This window comes from Podarcis gaigeae (assembly GCF_964106915.1).
Source record: "Podarcis gaigeae genome assembly, chromosome: 15".
In the NCBI taxonomy this organism is placed as follows: Eukaryota; Metazoa; Chordata; class Lepidosauria; order Squamata; family Lacertidae; genus Podarcis; species Podarcis gaigeae.
This window is the reverse complement of record NC_139692.1, coordinates 30560505-30578428: the sequence shown is the minus strand read 5'-3', so window position 1 is coordinate 30578428 and position 17924 is coordinate 30560505. Positions and strand designations below refer to the sequence as shown.

At 44.9% G+C, this 17924-nt stretch overlaps 2 protein-coding genes across 4 annotated transcripts in view; one reads left to right on the top strand and one right to left on the bottom strand.

Annotated features, from left to right (window-relative positions):
• The window catches only part of LOC310832559 (merlin-like), a 28063-nt gene extending 19196 nt beyond the window's left edge, over window positions 1-8867 (bottom strand). For 2 of the 3 annotated variants that reach the window (XM_083714539.1, XM_083714541.1), the window contains exons 1-5: window positions 8556-8866; window positions 4916-5066; window positions 4172-4297; window positions 2650-2772; window positions 801-884 (exon numbers count right to left, since the gene is read on the bottom strand). In XM_083714539.1, the coding sequence (XP_083570665.1) occupies window positions 801-884; window positions 2650-2772; window positions 4172-4297; window positions 4916-5005 (423 nt within the window). In that variant the 5' untranslated portion in view covers window positions 5006-5066; window positions 8556-8866. Of the gene's footprint in view, window positions 1-800; window positions 885-2649; window positions 2773-4171; window positions 4298-4915; window positions 5067-8555 lie in introns of all 3 variants that reach the window. The other variant, XM_083714540.1, reaches the window with a different exon arrangement.
• A 6372-nt stretch (window positions 8868-15239) lies between these two features.
• On the top strand, window positions 15240-17505 carry MRPS17 (mitochondrial ribosomal protein S17). The gene is made up of 3 exons (XM_083714903.1): window positions 15240-15335; window positions 16752-16892; window positions 17064-17505. The coding sequence occupies exons 2-3, from the start codon at window positions 16770-16772 to the stop codon at window positions 17352-17354; spliced, it is 414 nt and encodes a 137-aa protein (XP_083571029.1). The 5' UTR covers window positions 15240-15335; window positions 16752-16769; the 3' UTR covers window positions 17355-17505.
• The last annotated feature ends 419 nt before the right edge of the window (window positions 17506-17924 follow it).

Below are 17924 nucleotides of genomic sequence, written 5' to 3'. Positions count from 1 at the left end.
ACCAATGGTATCAAACTGTATGGGAAACGGCCTTACTAGAAAAGCTAACCAACAAACTGGAACTGACACGGGGACAAACAGAAGAGGACGCCTTCACCCCAGTATGGCCCCCCCTTTATCACATACACAGCCCAACACAACAAGAATCCACCGTACGAATCAATCTGGGTTACCTGACCCAACAAGTCTTCCCCCCCTCACAAATGCAAACAAACCCCACTGCAGCCAGCCACAGACAACCAACCACACCCTGCCCCAACACCTCTCACGACCAAGGAAATGTAATAAACGAAGAGAAAGAGAACCTACCTAGTTGACGCTGACACAAAACCCCACAAGTACACTATGCAAAAGAATATAAGCCTCCCCAACCCACGCCTGCTCTCCCCCCTCTTCTTCCCCAACCTTATCCTGTATTCATCCCTAATGCCTCACAACAAATGTAGATGATTTGTAAGATAGACCGTACAACCTGAAAAAAGAGACAAAGCATGTACTTTTGTAAACCAAGAAAATAAATTTTAAAAAAGAACTGCTCTGTTTTTCGCCCTCCTGCAAGCTCTTTGAATTAGGATATGTTCATATACCTTCTTGCATAAACAAGCTAAAAAACCAGCCAACACCCAAAAGAGAAGAAAACAAGGTGCCAAAATCACCCAATCCTGTTTTCCAGCACTGCTTTTTAATGGGTGCTTTCCTGCATTAATTAGCACTGTGTGATTAAGCAAAAGGGTTTTTTTTTTTTTAATGTTGTTCTGCAAGCAATAGAAGGTGACAACCAAGCAATTTCAAAGTCTCACCTTGGCTTGAACAGCATAGGACGCTAACAAAATTGTAGCCTCAGGAGAGCAGTAGATTTCTTCATCCAGTATTTGTTTCTTAACCTGGGGGGTGGAGGCGGAAGAGGGAGGGTGGAGAGGAGAGAGAGAAATCCAAGGCTTAGACAAGCTTGAAAACAAAGCAATACATGCCCAGACTTTGTCTTGGCACATGAAAAGTAACCGTTAGCCGAGTTATAAGTGGGAAAGAAAAGAATCTCTGGCAGCAACTGCAGACTTGTGAGCTGTACCCAAGAACATTTCAGGCTGTCAATTACCCTTTTTTTAAAAGCATCATTGCTAACTAAGGAACGTTCAAATGCTACCCTCTCGCCACATACAAAGCTGCTGGCAGTTAGAAAATAAGCACTCCTGTGAAGCGTTAAACCAGGGGTCGGCAAACTTTTTCAGCAGGGGCCCGGTCTACTGTCCCGAAGACCTTTTGGGGGGCTGGACTATCATGGGGGGGGGGATGAACGAATTCCTATGCCCCACAAAGAACCCAGAGATGCATTTTAAATAAAAGCACACATTCTACTCATGTAAAAACACGCTGATTCCTGGAGCGTTCAGGGGCTAGATTTAAAGGGCGATTGGGCCAGATCTGGCCCCCGGGCCTTAGTTTGCCTATCCATGCGTTAAACCAAGAAGGGTCCATCTAGCTCAACATGGAGTGGCTAGATGGTTTTCCTTCCTCGCGCAGGACATTAGAACTCATGGACATGAAACAATGCTGAAAGCTGTAAGATTCAGGACAGACCAAAGAAAGGCAGGTCAGGGTTAAACTGTGGAACTCCCTCCCACATGAGGCAGTGATGGCCACCAATTCTGACAGCTTTAAAAGAGGATTGGAGAAATTCATGGAGGAGGAGAGGGCTATCAATGGCTATTGGCCATGGCCGGAGGTAGCCACGCTTCTGAATACCAGTTTCTGGAAACCTCAGGAGGGCAGAGGGCTCTTATGTTTGTGTCCTTCTTGCAAGTTTCCAACAGCCATCTGGCTGGCCACTGGGAAAACAGGATGCTGGACTAGATGGGCCCTGGGCCTGATCCAGCAGGCACTTCTTGCGGTTTTAAAATATTAGTTTCTCTAAGCACACATCAGTCTTTCTCCTCCATTCAAAAGTGCACGATCAGAGTTCAAGGACACCGCCAAGCGAAAACACTCGAGGAGGGTGGAAACCCCACTGAGAGGTGTGGCTGCAGAGGAAGTGTGGCAAGACTTCCCACTCCCTGCTTTAATTTAATCTGTTCATTTGAATGCCTTGAAGCACCCAGCTGCCTATACACGCTCTCTCTGCCCCCGCTCCCAGTCCCCAATTATTCTGCTGCAGGTGCGATGTCTGATTCTTAACCGTCAGGAACCTCTGCAAGTTCTAATGCGTCGATTTCCTCACCCTGCTCCCCATTTTGCATTTCTTTTCGAACAGGAAAAAAAAATTATAGGCGAATTGCATTCCTCAAAGTCAAGGCAAGCCAAGGCTGGTTTGAAAGAGAAGAAAATGAAAGTGCAGGTTTTCAGAGATGAAAGGAACCGGGGGGGGAGGCAGCCTTTAGTGCCTTCGCCTTTACAAAACAGCTCAACACAAATAATTGTCAAGGTGATCTTGAAAAAAATATATAACAGCAACAGAAGAAAAACCTTTCACAAGGAAACCTGCTCAACCCAGAAAATTAACTCTTCACAAGCTTTCGCCACTGACAGGAGGCACAGTGTGAAAGAATAAGCAGACAGTGATTCCAAAACCTAGGGGCCAGACACACCAAACGCCCAGAAGGTAACTACAACAATTCAAAAGTCAACTTTAAAATAAAAGAAATACCTTCTGACCTGCAGGAAAAAGAGGTGTTGGGTGATCTCCTGCAGAAGTTCCTCTTCAACTTTCTCAGGGTAAAATTTTGCTAAGAAACAAAATCTGATGGGATCTTCCTTGGGAATTTCCTGATCCAGAACCTGTTGAAGAACAAAGGGAATCAGTTTTAAAGAACATTTAAAATAAATGAAATCTTATATTGTTCTTTATAATGTTTATATATTTGTAAATTTATGGACTTTTAGTATACATGTGTATTTTAAATATTGGGTTTGATTATACAGTCATACATTGGAAGTAGAATGGAATCCGTTCTGGAAGTCCGTTCTACTTCCAAAACATTCGGAAACCAAAGTGTGGCTTCTGATTGGCTGCAGGAAGCTCCTGCAGCCAATCAGAAGCCATGATAGCCCTATCGGACGTTCAGCTTCCAAAAATAGTTCACAAATCGGAACACTCACTTCTGGGTTTGCGGTGTTTGGGAGCCAAAACCTTTGAGAACTAAGCTGTTTGAAAACCAAGGTACAACTGTATTTATAGAGGATAATGTTGGTAATACTGTATTCCAATATTTAGAATATTTATGAACTTAAACATTTTATATTAATAGATTTAATGTATTTACCACTTTAGGGATTATAGGTAGAGATAAAGATAGTGTGGGAATCATCAGATATGTTCCTGAGCATCCCATTGGCCCTGCCTGCTGGAGGTGATGGGAACTGTAGTTCAGCTACATCTGGAGGGATTAAGGTGCCCCAGACCTAATATATAGCACATATATATAGCATTACATGGTGAAAGAGAGAAGAATTAGTTACACGTGTGCTTTTTCAACTTCCTTTTCCTTCTCTGTGTTTTAAAGTATTTTAGAGTATTAGAACTCCTTTCTGAGAGAGAAAGATGGACAGACAGACAGAAAGAAAGATGAGTAGCTGAGCCACTGTGAAATGGCAATAATTTGCCAGGAACACATTTGTTTGCTTTAGGCAAAGCCCTGCTCTCTTTGAGAAACCCACTCACCCTTCTGCAATATATACTGGCCCAGTTTGCAGCTAAGGTCAGAAAGTTTGGAGGCTTTTCTATGGCTACATAGTGAGATGCAACAGGAAAGGGCTATTGTAACTCAATGACAGAGCATTTGCCTTCTAAGCAGAAAGTCCAAAGTTCACTTCCTGGCAGCATTCCCAAGTATGGAATCATAGAATTGTAAAGTTGGAAGGGACCTCCTAGGGTCCTCTAGTCCAACCCCCTGCAATGCAGGAATCACAGCTAAATAATCCCTGACAGATGGCCATCCAACCTTTGCTTAAAAACCTCCTCCAATAAAGAACAGTCCACCATGTTCTGGGGTTGTCCGTTCCTCTATCAAACAGTTTTTTTTATTCATTCTTCCTAATACTTAGACGGAATTTCATTTCTTGCCATTTGAATCCACTGAATCGGGTCCTATCATCTGGAGCAGCACGAATCAAGTTTGCTAAGACTTTCTCGATTGCCATGCAAGCTCTTTTGCAAGCTAAAGTTTAGCCTCCAGACCTTTTTATCCATCTTCAACCAGGTGTTCATTCCTTTGATAGAGTACTGCAAGCCAAAGAACCAGGATTCCCGCAGGCCCAGCGCGCGACACGCCTGGTCAAAAAGGTCCTTCCCCTTCCATTTCATCTACAAGGAAGAAAGACAGAACATCAGTGGGGAAAACCAAGAGAAACTCGACAGCCTGGTTTTCAGAAAGGGATGACCCATTCCGCTGCTGGCCTAAGATGAGAGAACTCAAACTGTGCAAGCAAAGAAGAGGCATATCTTGTAGTGTGGGGTGCAGAATTCAGCTCTGTGGAAAGATCAATTTCCTAGCCCTTATTGTTGAAAGTGTGTGGCCAATGCCAGAAGCCCAGAAAGGGCAACCATATTGGTCAAAGGGCTGCAGCAACTCCCTTAGAAGAAAAGATTACAATATTTGGAGCTGCTTGGATGAAGAAAAAAGACAAGGGGGGGGGGACTTGATAGATGTGTATAAGATTATACCCTCCAACCTAGCGGCCTTCACGTCCTCCTGCAGGAGTGAGTTCCATAGTTTACATTGCCTGAAGAAACCCTTTATTTTGCCTGTCCTGAATCTTCCAGCACCTAGCTTCTCCACAAGTTCTAGCATTATGGGAGAAGTGGTGGGGGGGATCTCTATCCGCTTTCTCCAAAGCCCAATTTTATATGCAAACCCTAAAGTACCGATGGAAGCATTTCTGCACCTTAATTTTGGCCTTAAAAAAAAGAAAAGCCACTTACCTCGCAACTAAACTCCATTTCGATTTCCATCGTTATAACTTTCACCTTAAACGTTTTTGGCTGCTTCCTCTTCAGCCCCGTGATGGACATATTTTTATGCCTGCAGGGAAAGCCACACAAAGGATGCCTGCAATCCAGTGCAAACAAGCAGCTGCATGAAAAGAACAGATAAACAGCATCAACATCAGGGCAGCCCTAGCCTGGCTCTTGACTCCCTAATAAGAGTGCACTGTAGTGGTTAGTGTGTTGGACTAGGGCCTGGCAGAGACCAGGGTTTGAATCCCCACTGGGTCATGAAGCACATTTGGTGACCTTGGGCTGGTCACAGAATCACAGAGTTGGAAGGGGCCTCAGGGTCATAGTCCAACCCCCTGCAATGCAGGATTCACAGCTAAAGACTCCCTGAAAAGATGGCCGTCTGACTTCTGCTTAAATGAAGGAGAGTCCACCACTATCTGAGGGAGTCCGTTCCATTGTCAAACAGCTCTTACAAACAGTCACTGCCTCTCAGCATAACCTAACGCAGAGGGTTGTGGTGAGGATGAAATGAGATAGGGAAAATACCACATACACCACCTTGAGCTTTTTGGAGGATAAGGGAGGGCAGAAATGCAATAAATAAATAAATAAATAGGGTTTTTTTGGGGGGGTATTTCTCTCTCCTTTCTCCACACTGCATACTTTTATAAACTTTAATCATGTCCTCTCTGGAAGGCGACAGTGGATGAAAGGTGGGGGAGAATGAAATTGGCACGGCAAATCCGTGTACCTCAGGCAGCAAATTTCAGAGCAGCACTAAAGGGCAGCCGATAAGGCAAGAAATAATTGCCTATCCTATTCTTGCCCGCACAGGGGGTGACATTTAAATGTTCTGCCTCTCAGCATCAAAATGTCTCGGCCCGTGGGCCAAGGTAATGAGAGATGAACAGCAGATGCACTTCACAGAGAATTTGCCATAGGAGCAATGCTGCCTCCCTTTCAAGTGTAGGCAAAAGGTGAATCACGTCCCAATTTATAATTTGGAAGGGCTGCCAGGAGCCAGGTTTTAAAATGACTTCATGGGAGGGCTCTGTCCCGGTGCCCTCAAGCTGACCAGCCCCTGGTGTGGTCGGTGGTGGCAACTGATTGATTTAAGGTTTGCCTTTCTATTCAAATGAAGAAGAGGATAACCCTAGTCTGCTAGGACAGCTGAATAGCTCAATGAAGCAGAAAGCCATTTAGTTTCTCTACCTCTTCTTACACCACACCTTGCCCCCAAGGGCCATTTGCTTTGCCTTTCTATGAGCAGTCTTGGAAAACATATTTTTGTCAAAGCCTTTGCCAAAGGAGTTCAAGGCCTGAGGGAGACATGGCTGTTATCCCCATCCCCAGTTGCTTGTTGCTACTAAAGTTGGGCGAGCCTGTCAGTTTCCCCCATTTTCATTGTCCCAGTCTTAAGATCAGTTCTCCTCATTTCCAAATCACTTTGAGGGTGGGTGGGTTGTTTGTTTGTTTGTTTGGGGGGGGAGGGAGTCCTTGTGAAAATGCATTGTTACAATTGCCAGCAAAGGCCAAAGTTAAAAACAAGTTTGAAAATCAGAACATAAATAACATCGACCAAACTATGAACATGAATTACAATGCATCAAAACGTTTTGCTGTGTTCATCTGGGCCATGTTGGCTATGCTCTTCTTCCACATTACTGGAGGCAAGTAATGTTTCTGTAGCTGGAAGCCACAGGAGGGAGAAAAAAGGTGCTCCAGCCAAAATATTGCTGCCCTGGAGGTTTTCTATTACAGTGGTACCTCGTTTGTTTGGCCTCTGACTTCTGCTGGTGGAGAAAGAAAATTATACAGTAGTACCTCGGGTTAAGAACTTAATTTGTTCCGAAGACCCTTTCTTAACCTGAAACTGTTCTTAAATTGAAGCACCACTTTAGCTAATGGGGCCTCCCGCTGCCAGAGCACGATTTCTGTTCTCATGCTGAAGCAAAGTTCTTAACCAGAGGTACTATTTCTGGGTTAGCAGAGTCTGTAACCTGAAGTGTATGTAGCCTGAAGCGTCTGTAACCCGAGGTACCACTGTATTTGGGGGTGGGGAGATGACACATTATTGCAGAGCTGTAAACAATCTATCTCCTTCAAGCATCCCTAGGGCACTGGGGACTGGACTTCCCAAGGATAATTTGGAACAGCTATCTCAGGATAAGGACAAACTCCTCAGCTCAGTTGGTTCAGCGTGAGGCTCTTAATCATTTTGCCCCATGTTGGTCCAAGATTCCTGCGCCACAGGGGGTTGGACCAGATGACCCTCGTGGTCCCTTCCAACTCTGCAAGCAGTGGACAGTGATGTCTGGTACCCAGTGAGAGTTGGTAGGACCTAAGGCAGGGAGTCAAACAGGAGGTAGAGCCAAAACCAACGACAGACAAAGTCAACTAAACCTAGTTTTGTCCCCATCCTCCTCCCTGCTGAGTTCTACAGGGAAAATGCAGAGACTGGAGGAAGGTGACATGGAGGGCTATTGATGGCTACTAGCCATAATGGCTCGGCTCAGCCTTCAGAGTAGTCCTGCCATCTCCTGGGCTGGGTGTAAGCAGGAAAGCAGGCAGGAGGTAGGCTGAGGGCAGACTGAGACTGGTAAGGAAGTGCCCGTTCACTCTAATGGACCAGCCTTAGCTTGCAATGGAACAAGGATAGCCAATGTGGTGCCCTCCAGGTGTAGTGGCTGCCGGTTTCCATGGCTTTTCTGGCTGCAAGGGCTGATGGGAGTTGTAGTTCAAAGCAACTGGATGACACCAGGTTGGCAATAGAGATGCTGCAACAGCAACACTACCAGTGCAAGCACATCCAATACCCAGAACACAGGGGAGGGGGGAGTATTAATGCAAAGAGGAAACATGCAACGTGTGATTTTTATTTTTATTTTTTGCTTTAGTAGAATAGATATTGAAGATCTAAATGTGACAAGAACCAACAGCAGTTGTAGTTCAAAGCATCTGGAGGTGCTTTTTAGTTTTATTATATATATATCTATATCTATAGATAGATAGATAGATAGATAGATAGATAGATAGATAGATAGATAGATATATTGTTTTATTGTGATTTTGTAAGGCAGATTTTGGTTTTGCCACGTTTTCTTGCTGGAATACCAGTTGCATTTCTATGGCATGTGGATTCTATTCCCAGGTTCTGTACACCACCCCGAAATCCTTCAATGAACAGTGGTTAATAAATATTTTAAATAAATTAATACAGTGACCAGCCTCTTTCACAGCTAGACTTCCCTCACTTATTTCCTTGTCCTCCTGCATTGCTGGTCACTGCCTGTTTTCAACCCAGAGAAATCTAGCCCTCTGCCATCCTAGACATCAGCTGCGGAGTTGGACCCATAGAAATCTATGAGGCTTACTTTAAAGTAGACGTGGACAGGATTAAACTGGAACCAAACACATTTTTTTTAATGCATAAATCACACGCTGAAAAATACATGATTACACACACACACACACACACCCCACACACCCCTCTACACTTTTATTATGTTGCTTCTTAAATCTTTTTCTTTTCCTTTCCGCTTTGCTTTGATTCAATTACAAGGATTTGCAAACAATTTAGCGATTTGAATGACTTCCCAGATCCAAACAGCCGCTTGCTTACCTCTCTCTCTTCTTATTCCTGGAGGCTGCAATTCCACAGCAGGAGAGTCAAATCGGATTCTGAATTTCTTCTCGGAATCAACGTTTTTTTAAAAAAAAATTAAAAAGAAGCATTTGTTTGTTTGTTTATTTCTAAAGGTTGCATTTTGCACAGCGCACGTTCACATCACCACATTGCAAAAATCATAGCCAAGGGCTGATCTAGCAAGGGGCTTCCCTTCCCTTTGTCTCCTCCACGCTGGAGCATGTCAGCTCAGCTGCCGGGGAGAAAGCGAAGAATTTACTTTCCCAGGTGATGGCAAAAGACGTCGAGCAGTTTCCTGCCTGGGTGCCTGCGAGACTCCTCCTCCTCCCGCGCTGGGGATTTCTAAACAGCAGACACTGCAGGGAGAGAAAAACATAAACCTCTCATCATAACCCGCTGGGATCTAGTGCATTTGTGCGGTGGAGAAATCAATTTCACCATTATACTGTATTAACCAAAACATCAGAAGACGATGCGTAAGCTTTCAAGTTCTGCAGAGTTCTTCGTCAGGTAACATAAAGCAGGAGGTAGAAAGGGAGAACATTAATATTATTTTTCCTCTACTCTCTTAGCACCCTGTGTAGGGTATTGCGTGATGAAGATCTCTGCAGATCTCAAAAGCTTGCTATTTTTTGACGCTCTCTTTGGTACCACTGCAAAGTGTTGTGTGTGGGGCGGTCCTTGGGCCTGGTTTGCCAGCCCAAGCTGCTGCAGAATGCTACTGAGCTGGGTTTAAGGTCCTAGTACTGTACAGTATTAATTTACAAAGCCATTAACAAATTAGTTCCAAGGATCGCCTGAACCCTTACATCCCAGCCTGGTCACCAAGATATTCTGAAGGAGCGTCATGGGTCATTCCCTGAGTTGGCAAGGGTCATTTGACAACAACTAGGAGTGGAGCCTTAATATCATTAGCCCAGTCCTGTGGAACATGCTGCCACTAGAGATTCAGCTTGGACACTGGCTATCTTCCTTAGCCTGACCACACACCAGAAAATATGCATGACTGAAATAAATGTGTATTTTGTCAATCCCACTCCTCTCATGGGAAATGTGGAAGGTCCTTGGGGCAGAGATCTGTTCTCTTCTACTCATCTACTGTGTGAAGCGTCGTGTGTATTGATAGTGCAGAAATAACAACAACAACAAAAGCAATCTTGTTGCACTTTGCACAGTAGTACTATATCTGGTGTTCTTTGGCTGTTTGGCACTTTGCGGGGGGGATGCTATTATTCTGAAGGGTCTGAAACAGTACAGAATGGATCAGTATAAGGCAGCGGAAAGTCCTGGGTTCCATCTCTCAGTAGGGCTGGGAATGTCCTCAAATTTTGGAGGGCTGATTCCAGCACTGAGCTAGATGGTCTGACTCAGTGTAAGGCAATTTCCTTTGTCCTGTTTGTCCTCTTCTGATATCTTCCTGGCTCAGGAACGCTCATGTTGTGTAATGCATTTGTTAGGCTTTGAGGTGCCTCAAGACTCTTTGCTGTATTCACCACCTCACAGAGTTGTCGTGTGAAAGAGAGATGAAGAAAGCCCTTGGAGGAAGCCAGTGATCAATATATAAAGAAAGTTCAGAGCACAGTTAAACTATGGAACTTGCTCCCCCAGGAGGCAGTGGTGGCTATCAACCTAGGTAAAGGTAAAGGGACCCCTGACCATTAGGTCCAGTCGTGGCCGACTCTGGGGTTACGGCGCTCATCTCGCTTTACTGGCCGAGGGAGCCGGCATACAGCTTCCGGGTCATGTGGCCAGCATGACTAAGCCGCTTCTGGCGAACCAGAGCAGCGCACGGAAACGCTGTTTACCTTCCCGCCGGAGCAGTACCTATTTATCTACTTGCACTTTGACGTGCTTTCGAACTGCTAGGTTGGCAGGAGCAGGGACCAAGCAACGGGAGCTTAGCCCGTCGCGGGGATTCAAACTGCCGACCTTCTGGTCGGCAAGTCCTAGGCTCTGTGGTTTAACCCACAGCGCCACCCGCATCCCCGGCTATCAACCTAGATGGCTTTAAAATAGGGATTGGACAAATTCATGGAGGGCAACAAAGCTATCAATGACTACCAGCCAGGATGGCTTTGCTCTGCCTCCACAGCTGGAGGCAGCAATGCTGGAAACAACAGGGGGGTGTTCTTGTGCTCGAATCCTGATTGGGGGTTTCCCATTAAGGGCATCTGGTTGGAGAACAGGATGCTAGACTAGATGTGCCATTGGCCTGATCCAGCAGGCTCTTTTTATGTTCTTATCCAGTGCCATTTTTCTAGAAGAAGAGGTGCCAGAACTCACCATGAACACCTCCCTTGTTCTCATATCATGGCAATGGAGCCCACCTGAGAGCTGCCGGAACTGAGTTTCCAATGTTTGTGCTTAATTAAAAACTCAGCCCACCCACCCCAGTTCTTTAAAGCAGTGGATTTTCAAATGAAGATGGATCCCGAGGCGCCTTGGAGGCTTATCACAGATTCCTCAGTGATTAAATTTCTGGAGGAAGACACACTTATCTAAAAGGGGGCATGTTCTGTCTTGATCAAACATTCCCTGAGGGAAGAGGAGAGTGGGTGGGTGCATGCAAAGGTTGGACTCGCACACATTATTTGCCCGAGAAGGGACCAATGGTGCCCACAAGTCCCAGGATGGGTTGCAGTATTAAAAACAATTTACAACAGCTTGCAACCATAAAAATAAGGTGGGTCCTAAAAACGTACACCTCAAGTGTTAAAAACCAGGACAGAGAGGGGCATCTTCAGCATTCACTGGAATCTTTGGGGAGGGGAGTTCCACAATGTAGGAGCTGCCACAGAGAAAGCCCTCTCCTTGAGCTTCTGAGGGTGGAGTGATGACATCCAGCTCTACCTCTCCTTTAAATCAGAACCAGCGAAGGTTCTGCGTGGAGGCAGTTGGAGGATGGAGGATGGATGGCGGCTAACAGATTGAGGTTGAATCCTGACAAGACAGAAGTATTGTTTTGGGGGGACAGGGGGCGGGCGGGTGTGGGGGATTCCCTGGTCCTGAATGGGGTAACTGTGCCCCTGAAGGACCAGGTGCGCAGCCTGGGAGTCATTTTGGACTCACAGCTGTCCATGGAGGCACAGGTTAATTCTGTGTCCAGGGCGGTTGCCTACCAGCTCCACCTGGTACGCAGGCTAAGACCCTCCCTGCCTGTGGACTGTCTTGCCAGAGTGGTGCATGCTCTAGTTATCTCCTGCTTGGACTACTGCAATGCGCTTTACGTGGGGCTACCTTTGAAGGTGACCCAGAAACTGCAATTAATCCAGAATGCAGCAGCTAGACTGGTGACTGCCTCGGTCCTGTATACCTGAAGGAGCGTCTCCACCCCCATCGTTCAGCCCAGACACTGAGATCCAGCGGCGAGGGTCTTCTGGCAGTTCCCTCATTTGCGAGAAGTGAGGTTACAGGGAACCAGACAGAGGGCCTTCTCGGTAGTGGTGCCCACCCTGTGGAACACCCTCCCTTCAGATGTGAAGGAAATAAGCAGCTATCCTATCTTTAAAAGACATCTGAAGGCAGCCCTGTTCAAGGAAGTTTTTAATATTTAATGCTGTACTGTTTTTAACACTTGATTGGGAGCCACCCAGAGTGGCTGGGGAAACTCAGCCAGATGGGCAGGGTATAAATAATATATTATTATTATTATTATTATTATTATTATTATTATTATTATACCAAGAAGGCCCCTCTGCAGATCTCAGCACCTACGAGAGTCTTTAGGGAAGAAGGTGGTATTTCAGATATTTGGGGCCTGAGTCATTTAAGGCTTTAAAGACCAACGTGAGACCTTGAATTGGGCCTGGAAACAAACTGGCAACCAATGCAGCTGTTTTAAAACAGGGGTTGTATATGGGATCTAAATGGAACCCCAGACAGTAATCTGTCTGCTGTGCGTGCATCATGGACCAACTGAAGTTTCCAAGTTGTCTTCAAGGGCAGCTGCACACAGAGCCAGTGGTGTAGTGTGGGGGGTGCAGGGGGGGCCGGCCGCACCGGGCGCAACATCTGGGGGTTAGGGTTAGAGGGCGCAAATCCACGGGTTAGGGGGCGCAAATCCACGGGTTAGGGGGTGCAAATTACTTGCCTTGCCCCGGGTGCTGACAACCCATGCTACGCCACTGTACAGAGCACATTGCAATAAGCAAATCTGGAAGCTAGCAGAGCATGGAGTACAGTGGCCAAGTCATCTCTGTCCAAAAGGCGTCACTGGTGGCAAAACCAGCTGGAGCTGAAATAAGGCACTGCTAGTCACCAAGGCAGTGCCTTTTTCTGTAAACCACTTGGAGATTTTTTGTAGTAAGCAAATGACAAATCAAATAAATAATAGTAGTAGTCCTGTATTTTATAGCGTTAAAAAATTGTGAGTCACCCATTGAACATGTGATACAGGGCTGCCATAAAAATATGGCTAATGAAAAAAAAATTAGGGCACCATGAGGAGTGTGCCCTGAGAGGCTCATTTTGTGCTCCTGATGAGAGATTTACCGGTAATTTTTCAGCTAGTCAATTTACGTACCACTTCATATTTCAAAAGAAATCTCAAAACAATTTACAAATTCCAACAAAAAGTAATTCAATAAAAGAAACACAGCACGATTTCCACATTCAAAACCAACGGCTACTAATAGTTACAATCAGAAGTCCACATTTTAAGTTATGTAATTAAATAAATATGCACATAAAGAAAAGGACTAAGAACTACAAAAAACAAATTGTATACAAAACATCCAATTATATAAAGGTGCACAAAAATGTAATAGAATTACAATAGATCTGTTATGTACTGAGTTGAATAGGATCCAAATTGCAGTAGTCTGATTGGTCCTAGAACAATAGGATTCAGAATGCAGCAGTCTGATTGGTCCTAGAACAATGCAGCAATATGATTGGTTGGCAGGAACCACCCAATCATGCTCCAGATATAAGTGAATCCACAACCTGATTGGCTTACAGTAGAATTCCAGAATTAGCCAATCATGTGCAGCCCATTGTGTAAATAATGTATATAAAGCAGATACTTTGAGGGGACATTGATTCATTCCTCCTCACCACTATGAGCTGAATAAAGAGCATGAAATCACTTTGCGACTCTGAGTATATTTCAAGATCATAAACATTTCATTACAAAACACACACACATAAAACAACCATCAAGACCATTTACTGTACTGACACATTGATGCAGATTGTTAAAATTCCACCAGGGGGAGAGATGGGAAGCAGGGCTCTCTACATCAGCTCTGTTAAAAGACCAGCTGCAGCAGGCATTTCCTACCCAATATTCACCGTGGTCATTACAGGAACAATTGTTTAAGAATTGGAACCTGGGATTGCTTTCCCCCTCTTTCCTCCTGGCAAATGGAAGGGGAAGAAATGGAGCAGTGAGAGATTTTACTTTCTAGGGCTCCATGATCACTGCAGATGGTGACAGCAGTCACGAAATTAAAAGACGCCTGCTTCTTGGGAGAAAAGCAATGACAAACCTAGACAGCATCTTAAAAAGCAGAGACATCACCTTGCCAACAAAGGTCCGTATAGTTAAAGCTATGGTTTTCCCAGTAGTGATGTATGGAAGTGAGAGCTGAACCATAAAGAAGGCTGATCGCCGAAGAATGGATGCTTTTGAATTATGGTGCTGGAGGAGACTCTTGAGAGTCCCATGGACTGCAAGAAGATCAAACCTCTCCATTCTTAAGGAAATCAGCCCCGAGTGCTCACTGGAAGGACAGATCCTGAAGCTGAGGCTTCAATACTGAGGCCACCTCATGATTTAGTAGAACACCCAGCAATGCCTGATGGGCTAGTGGGGGTGCAGGGGCACGAGGAGTTCTCCCCATCGAACCCCTCCCCATGGAACATCAGGGCACCCCAAATATCCTCTGATACGCTGGAGGATATTTTATTTATTTATTTTCAGATTTTAAAAGCACTTTGCAACACAAAACCACCAAAGGGGCGTACAGTATGCTAAATCTGCATTTAAAAAATGCAGACAGGCCTTTGCAGTCATTTAATTTCTAACCTTTTAAGCAGCCAGTGAGTTTAATGTTGTGTTTTTAAGATGGTGGGAAAGTGAACAGGAAGGCAGCTATTTCCTTTCCTTTTTTTTGCAGGTATGTACTGTTTTCCCTATCACTGCACCTCCAGCCGACAGAAATCTGGCATGTGCTTTTCCCCCAAATATGAAAACTCAGCGCCGGCAATGCTGCGTTTTTCGTATTTCTGCCTGTTGTGGAACTTTGAAAGGCAGGGAAATCCTGCCATGGCAGCCTTAAAACAGATGTGATATTTGTATAGACGTTTGTCATTTCTTCCAACACCTCCACCCTGGCACAACTTCTTTGCTGTAAAAAACCAACCCGAACAGAACAGACAGAAATCCAACATAAAGAGCCTATCCCTTTCCATTGTGAAGAATGACCATTTTAATTTTATTTTATTTCTGATGCTACTGTCAAATGAACTAATGCAACTCTAAGAAGAATAAAATATGCGGCTGATTAATAGAGACCGAACACAAGAAGCTACTAGCGTCAACCCTGCTTGGTCCTCGAACCAACAATCCTCTTGCTCCCCACGCCGGTGCTTTACCCGCTAAACCACGCAGGCAAATCCCAGAAGGGCCTCGGAGGCTACAAACACACACCACTCTCCCTTCCTAGATGGGCTATCGCGGAACTTCCGGTACTGACTCCGCCTTTTCCTTCTCTTGGCCCCGGCTTCCGTTTCCAGCCTGGAGACAGAGACCCAGTAAGAGTTTCCAACGGATTTATGGGGCGGAGGGCGCGGGGGTGGAGAGCTTTACTGTCTCTGCGGGGCAGAGACCTGGTTGAGGTACAAAGGCAGAGGTGGACGATCTAGTGGAGATTCACGTAGGGCTGCGGAGGGGAAAGGCCGCTTCTGCTCCTCTAAAACTCCCCTATAATTCTAGGAGGCAGGAGGGCTACTTATCTTCATCCAGTCCGCGTGCAACCCCCCTAATTTCCTCTCACCTTTTTTTTCATCCTATGGTGGAAGCGTAAATTGCACCCCAAGTTTTCAGGAGCAAGGTCACTTAATGGGGATATATTTGACAGACAGCTGTGTACCAGTGCAGCCGCCCTAAACTGTCAGCTGCAATGCTTATTTGTTTATTGACTAGTAACTTTAAAAAAACAAAAGTGGATGTAGTGTCAGGTTGTTCATCATTTTGTGGCACTATTCTCCAGCAGTTTTCCAGAATCTCAGACATAGAGGGATTTTCTCATCCCTGCTTGTGAGATACTTCCTTTATCAAGGGGTGGGGAGTTCGTGGTCCTCCAGGTCTGAAATTTTACACCACAATAAATATGTTAAGAACATAAGAACCACCTGCTGGATCAGACCAAAGGGGGGAGGGCATCTAGTCCAGCATCCTGTTCTTACAGTGGCTCTGGGAAACGTGCAAGCGGATTTCAAGCATAAGAGCACTCTCCCCTCTTGTAGTTTCCAGCAGCTGGTGTTCAGAAGCATTGCTGCCTCTGACTGTGGAAGCAGAGCACAGCCATCAAGATAAAGAACTGCAACACACCTTTCTCATGATTAAGATCTAGGCATCACACACTGGCAGTACCAGCTTTTCCACAGCGACAATTTTGTCCTGCTTTCTCAATTAGTATGTGGTGTTGATGTGCACTGGGCTTAAAGCATTTTTACTAGCATCTAGAATTAATACTTTGGGGAGCCTGGGTTTTCAAGACTAGCAAACCTGGGGTGTTCCTCTGCCTTTCTTATGGCTAGAATGTAAAGGGAAATGCTATTTCTGAAGAAGGTTGTTTAGATTTAAAGTGTTTTTGATATTATATTTTTTAATTGCTGTGATCTGTCCTGGGACTTGGTGGTGAAGGGTAGGAAATAAGCCAAACAGATACATTTATTATTTGTTTCATTTGTTTATTTCATGAAATTTATTTACTGTTTGATTGTTTAAAAAAACCCCATCAGATAGGTTTATAAAAAGAATAAAACAACAAAATTATTACTAAAAACAATTAAAACATTCAGAAAATTAAAACCAGGAATGAACTAAAAACACATCAGCATTCTAAATATCTAGGTAGGCTTGTTATTATAAATAATAATAGGTGTGTTGGTTTGGCTGTACCTTGACACTGGCTGTTAAAATGATACCTTGTTCTTGCTTCTCAGGGTGTTTGTAACTGAGCCATGTCTGCATTGCGTGGTGCTGTCCACGCAAAATGGATCATAGGGAAAGTCATTGGGACCAAAATGCGTAAAACAGCCAAAGTGAGAGTGACGCGGCTGGTGCTGGATCCTTACTTGTTAAAGGTAAACTTTGCTTTGGGGTTGAGTTACACCAGTATGATGGAGAACTTCAGTCAATGTTAGGGCTGAGCAGCTAAATTCTATCCTGGTTCAGTCTTGCTGGCACTCAGGTTTTTCTGAATCATTTGCCTACCACTGAATAATCCATGTGCTCTTTCCTCTCTTCTCCCACAGTTCTATAACAAGCGGAAAACATACTTTGCTCATGACCCCCAGCAGCAGTGCATTGAGGGAGACATCGTTCTCTTAAAAGCTTTGCCTGAACGGAGGAGCAAGCACGTGAAACACGAACTGGCTGAGATTGTGTACAAGGTTGGGAAAATCATTGATCCAGTGACGGGGAAGCCTTGTGCAGGCAGTAGGCTACTGGAAAGTGTAACGGACTCAGAAAACCTGACCGATAGAGATACCAGTTACCTTAGTGAAAAGCTCCAAGAACTAACTGTTTCTTCTTCAGATAAATGATGGGGGTGAGGACAGGGTAGGCAGCATAATCTGAGACTTTCCATGTGCTTCTGTGGATGAGCTTGTATGTAACACAATGTTTATGTGTTCTTTCTGAAATTGTCATGATTCATAATAAACTTGAATTAACCTGCTCACAGGACAACAGAAACATTCAGTTTACTTTTAAAATCTTTCAAGTAGTGAGTGTAAGTTGGTCTGCTACAATATTTATAAGTGGCCTCTCTGCTTGATGGTATCCAAAAACAATACACAATGTTTAATACTTCACAGTGCAGCAAAGCAATGAAATCCAATATTGGGGGACGGACGGACGGACAGGTAAGCCCCACCCCACATCATTGATCACAAGATGTGACACACACACACACCATTTGAATGGCAATGCCCATTAACTTTGGGGGCTCCAGCCCCCTCAAATATTTTATGGGGGGGGGCGAAGGGACCTTGGCCTCTAGGAGTTGGTTCCTATGGCACAGGGTAGATGGAGCCCACCACCTTTTCAAACACTTCAGCTGGTATCAGACAACGTTTAGGATCAGGCACTACTGTGAGAATTGCCTCTGGGTG

Excerpts from the sequence above, each read along its gene's own strand:
- MRPS17 (XM_083714903.1), top strand. The coding sequence starts at position 16,770 with ATGTCTGCATTGCGTGGTGCTGTCCACGCAAAATGGATCATAGGGAAA. Across the intron at positions 16,893-17,063 it reads TGGATCCTTACTTGTTAAAG|TTCTATAACAAGCGGAAAAC; the intron begins GTAAACTTTGCT and ends CTTCTCCCACAG.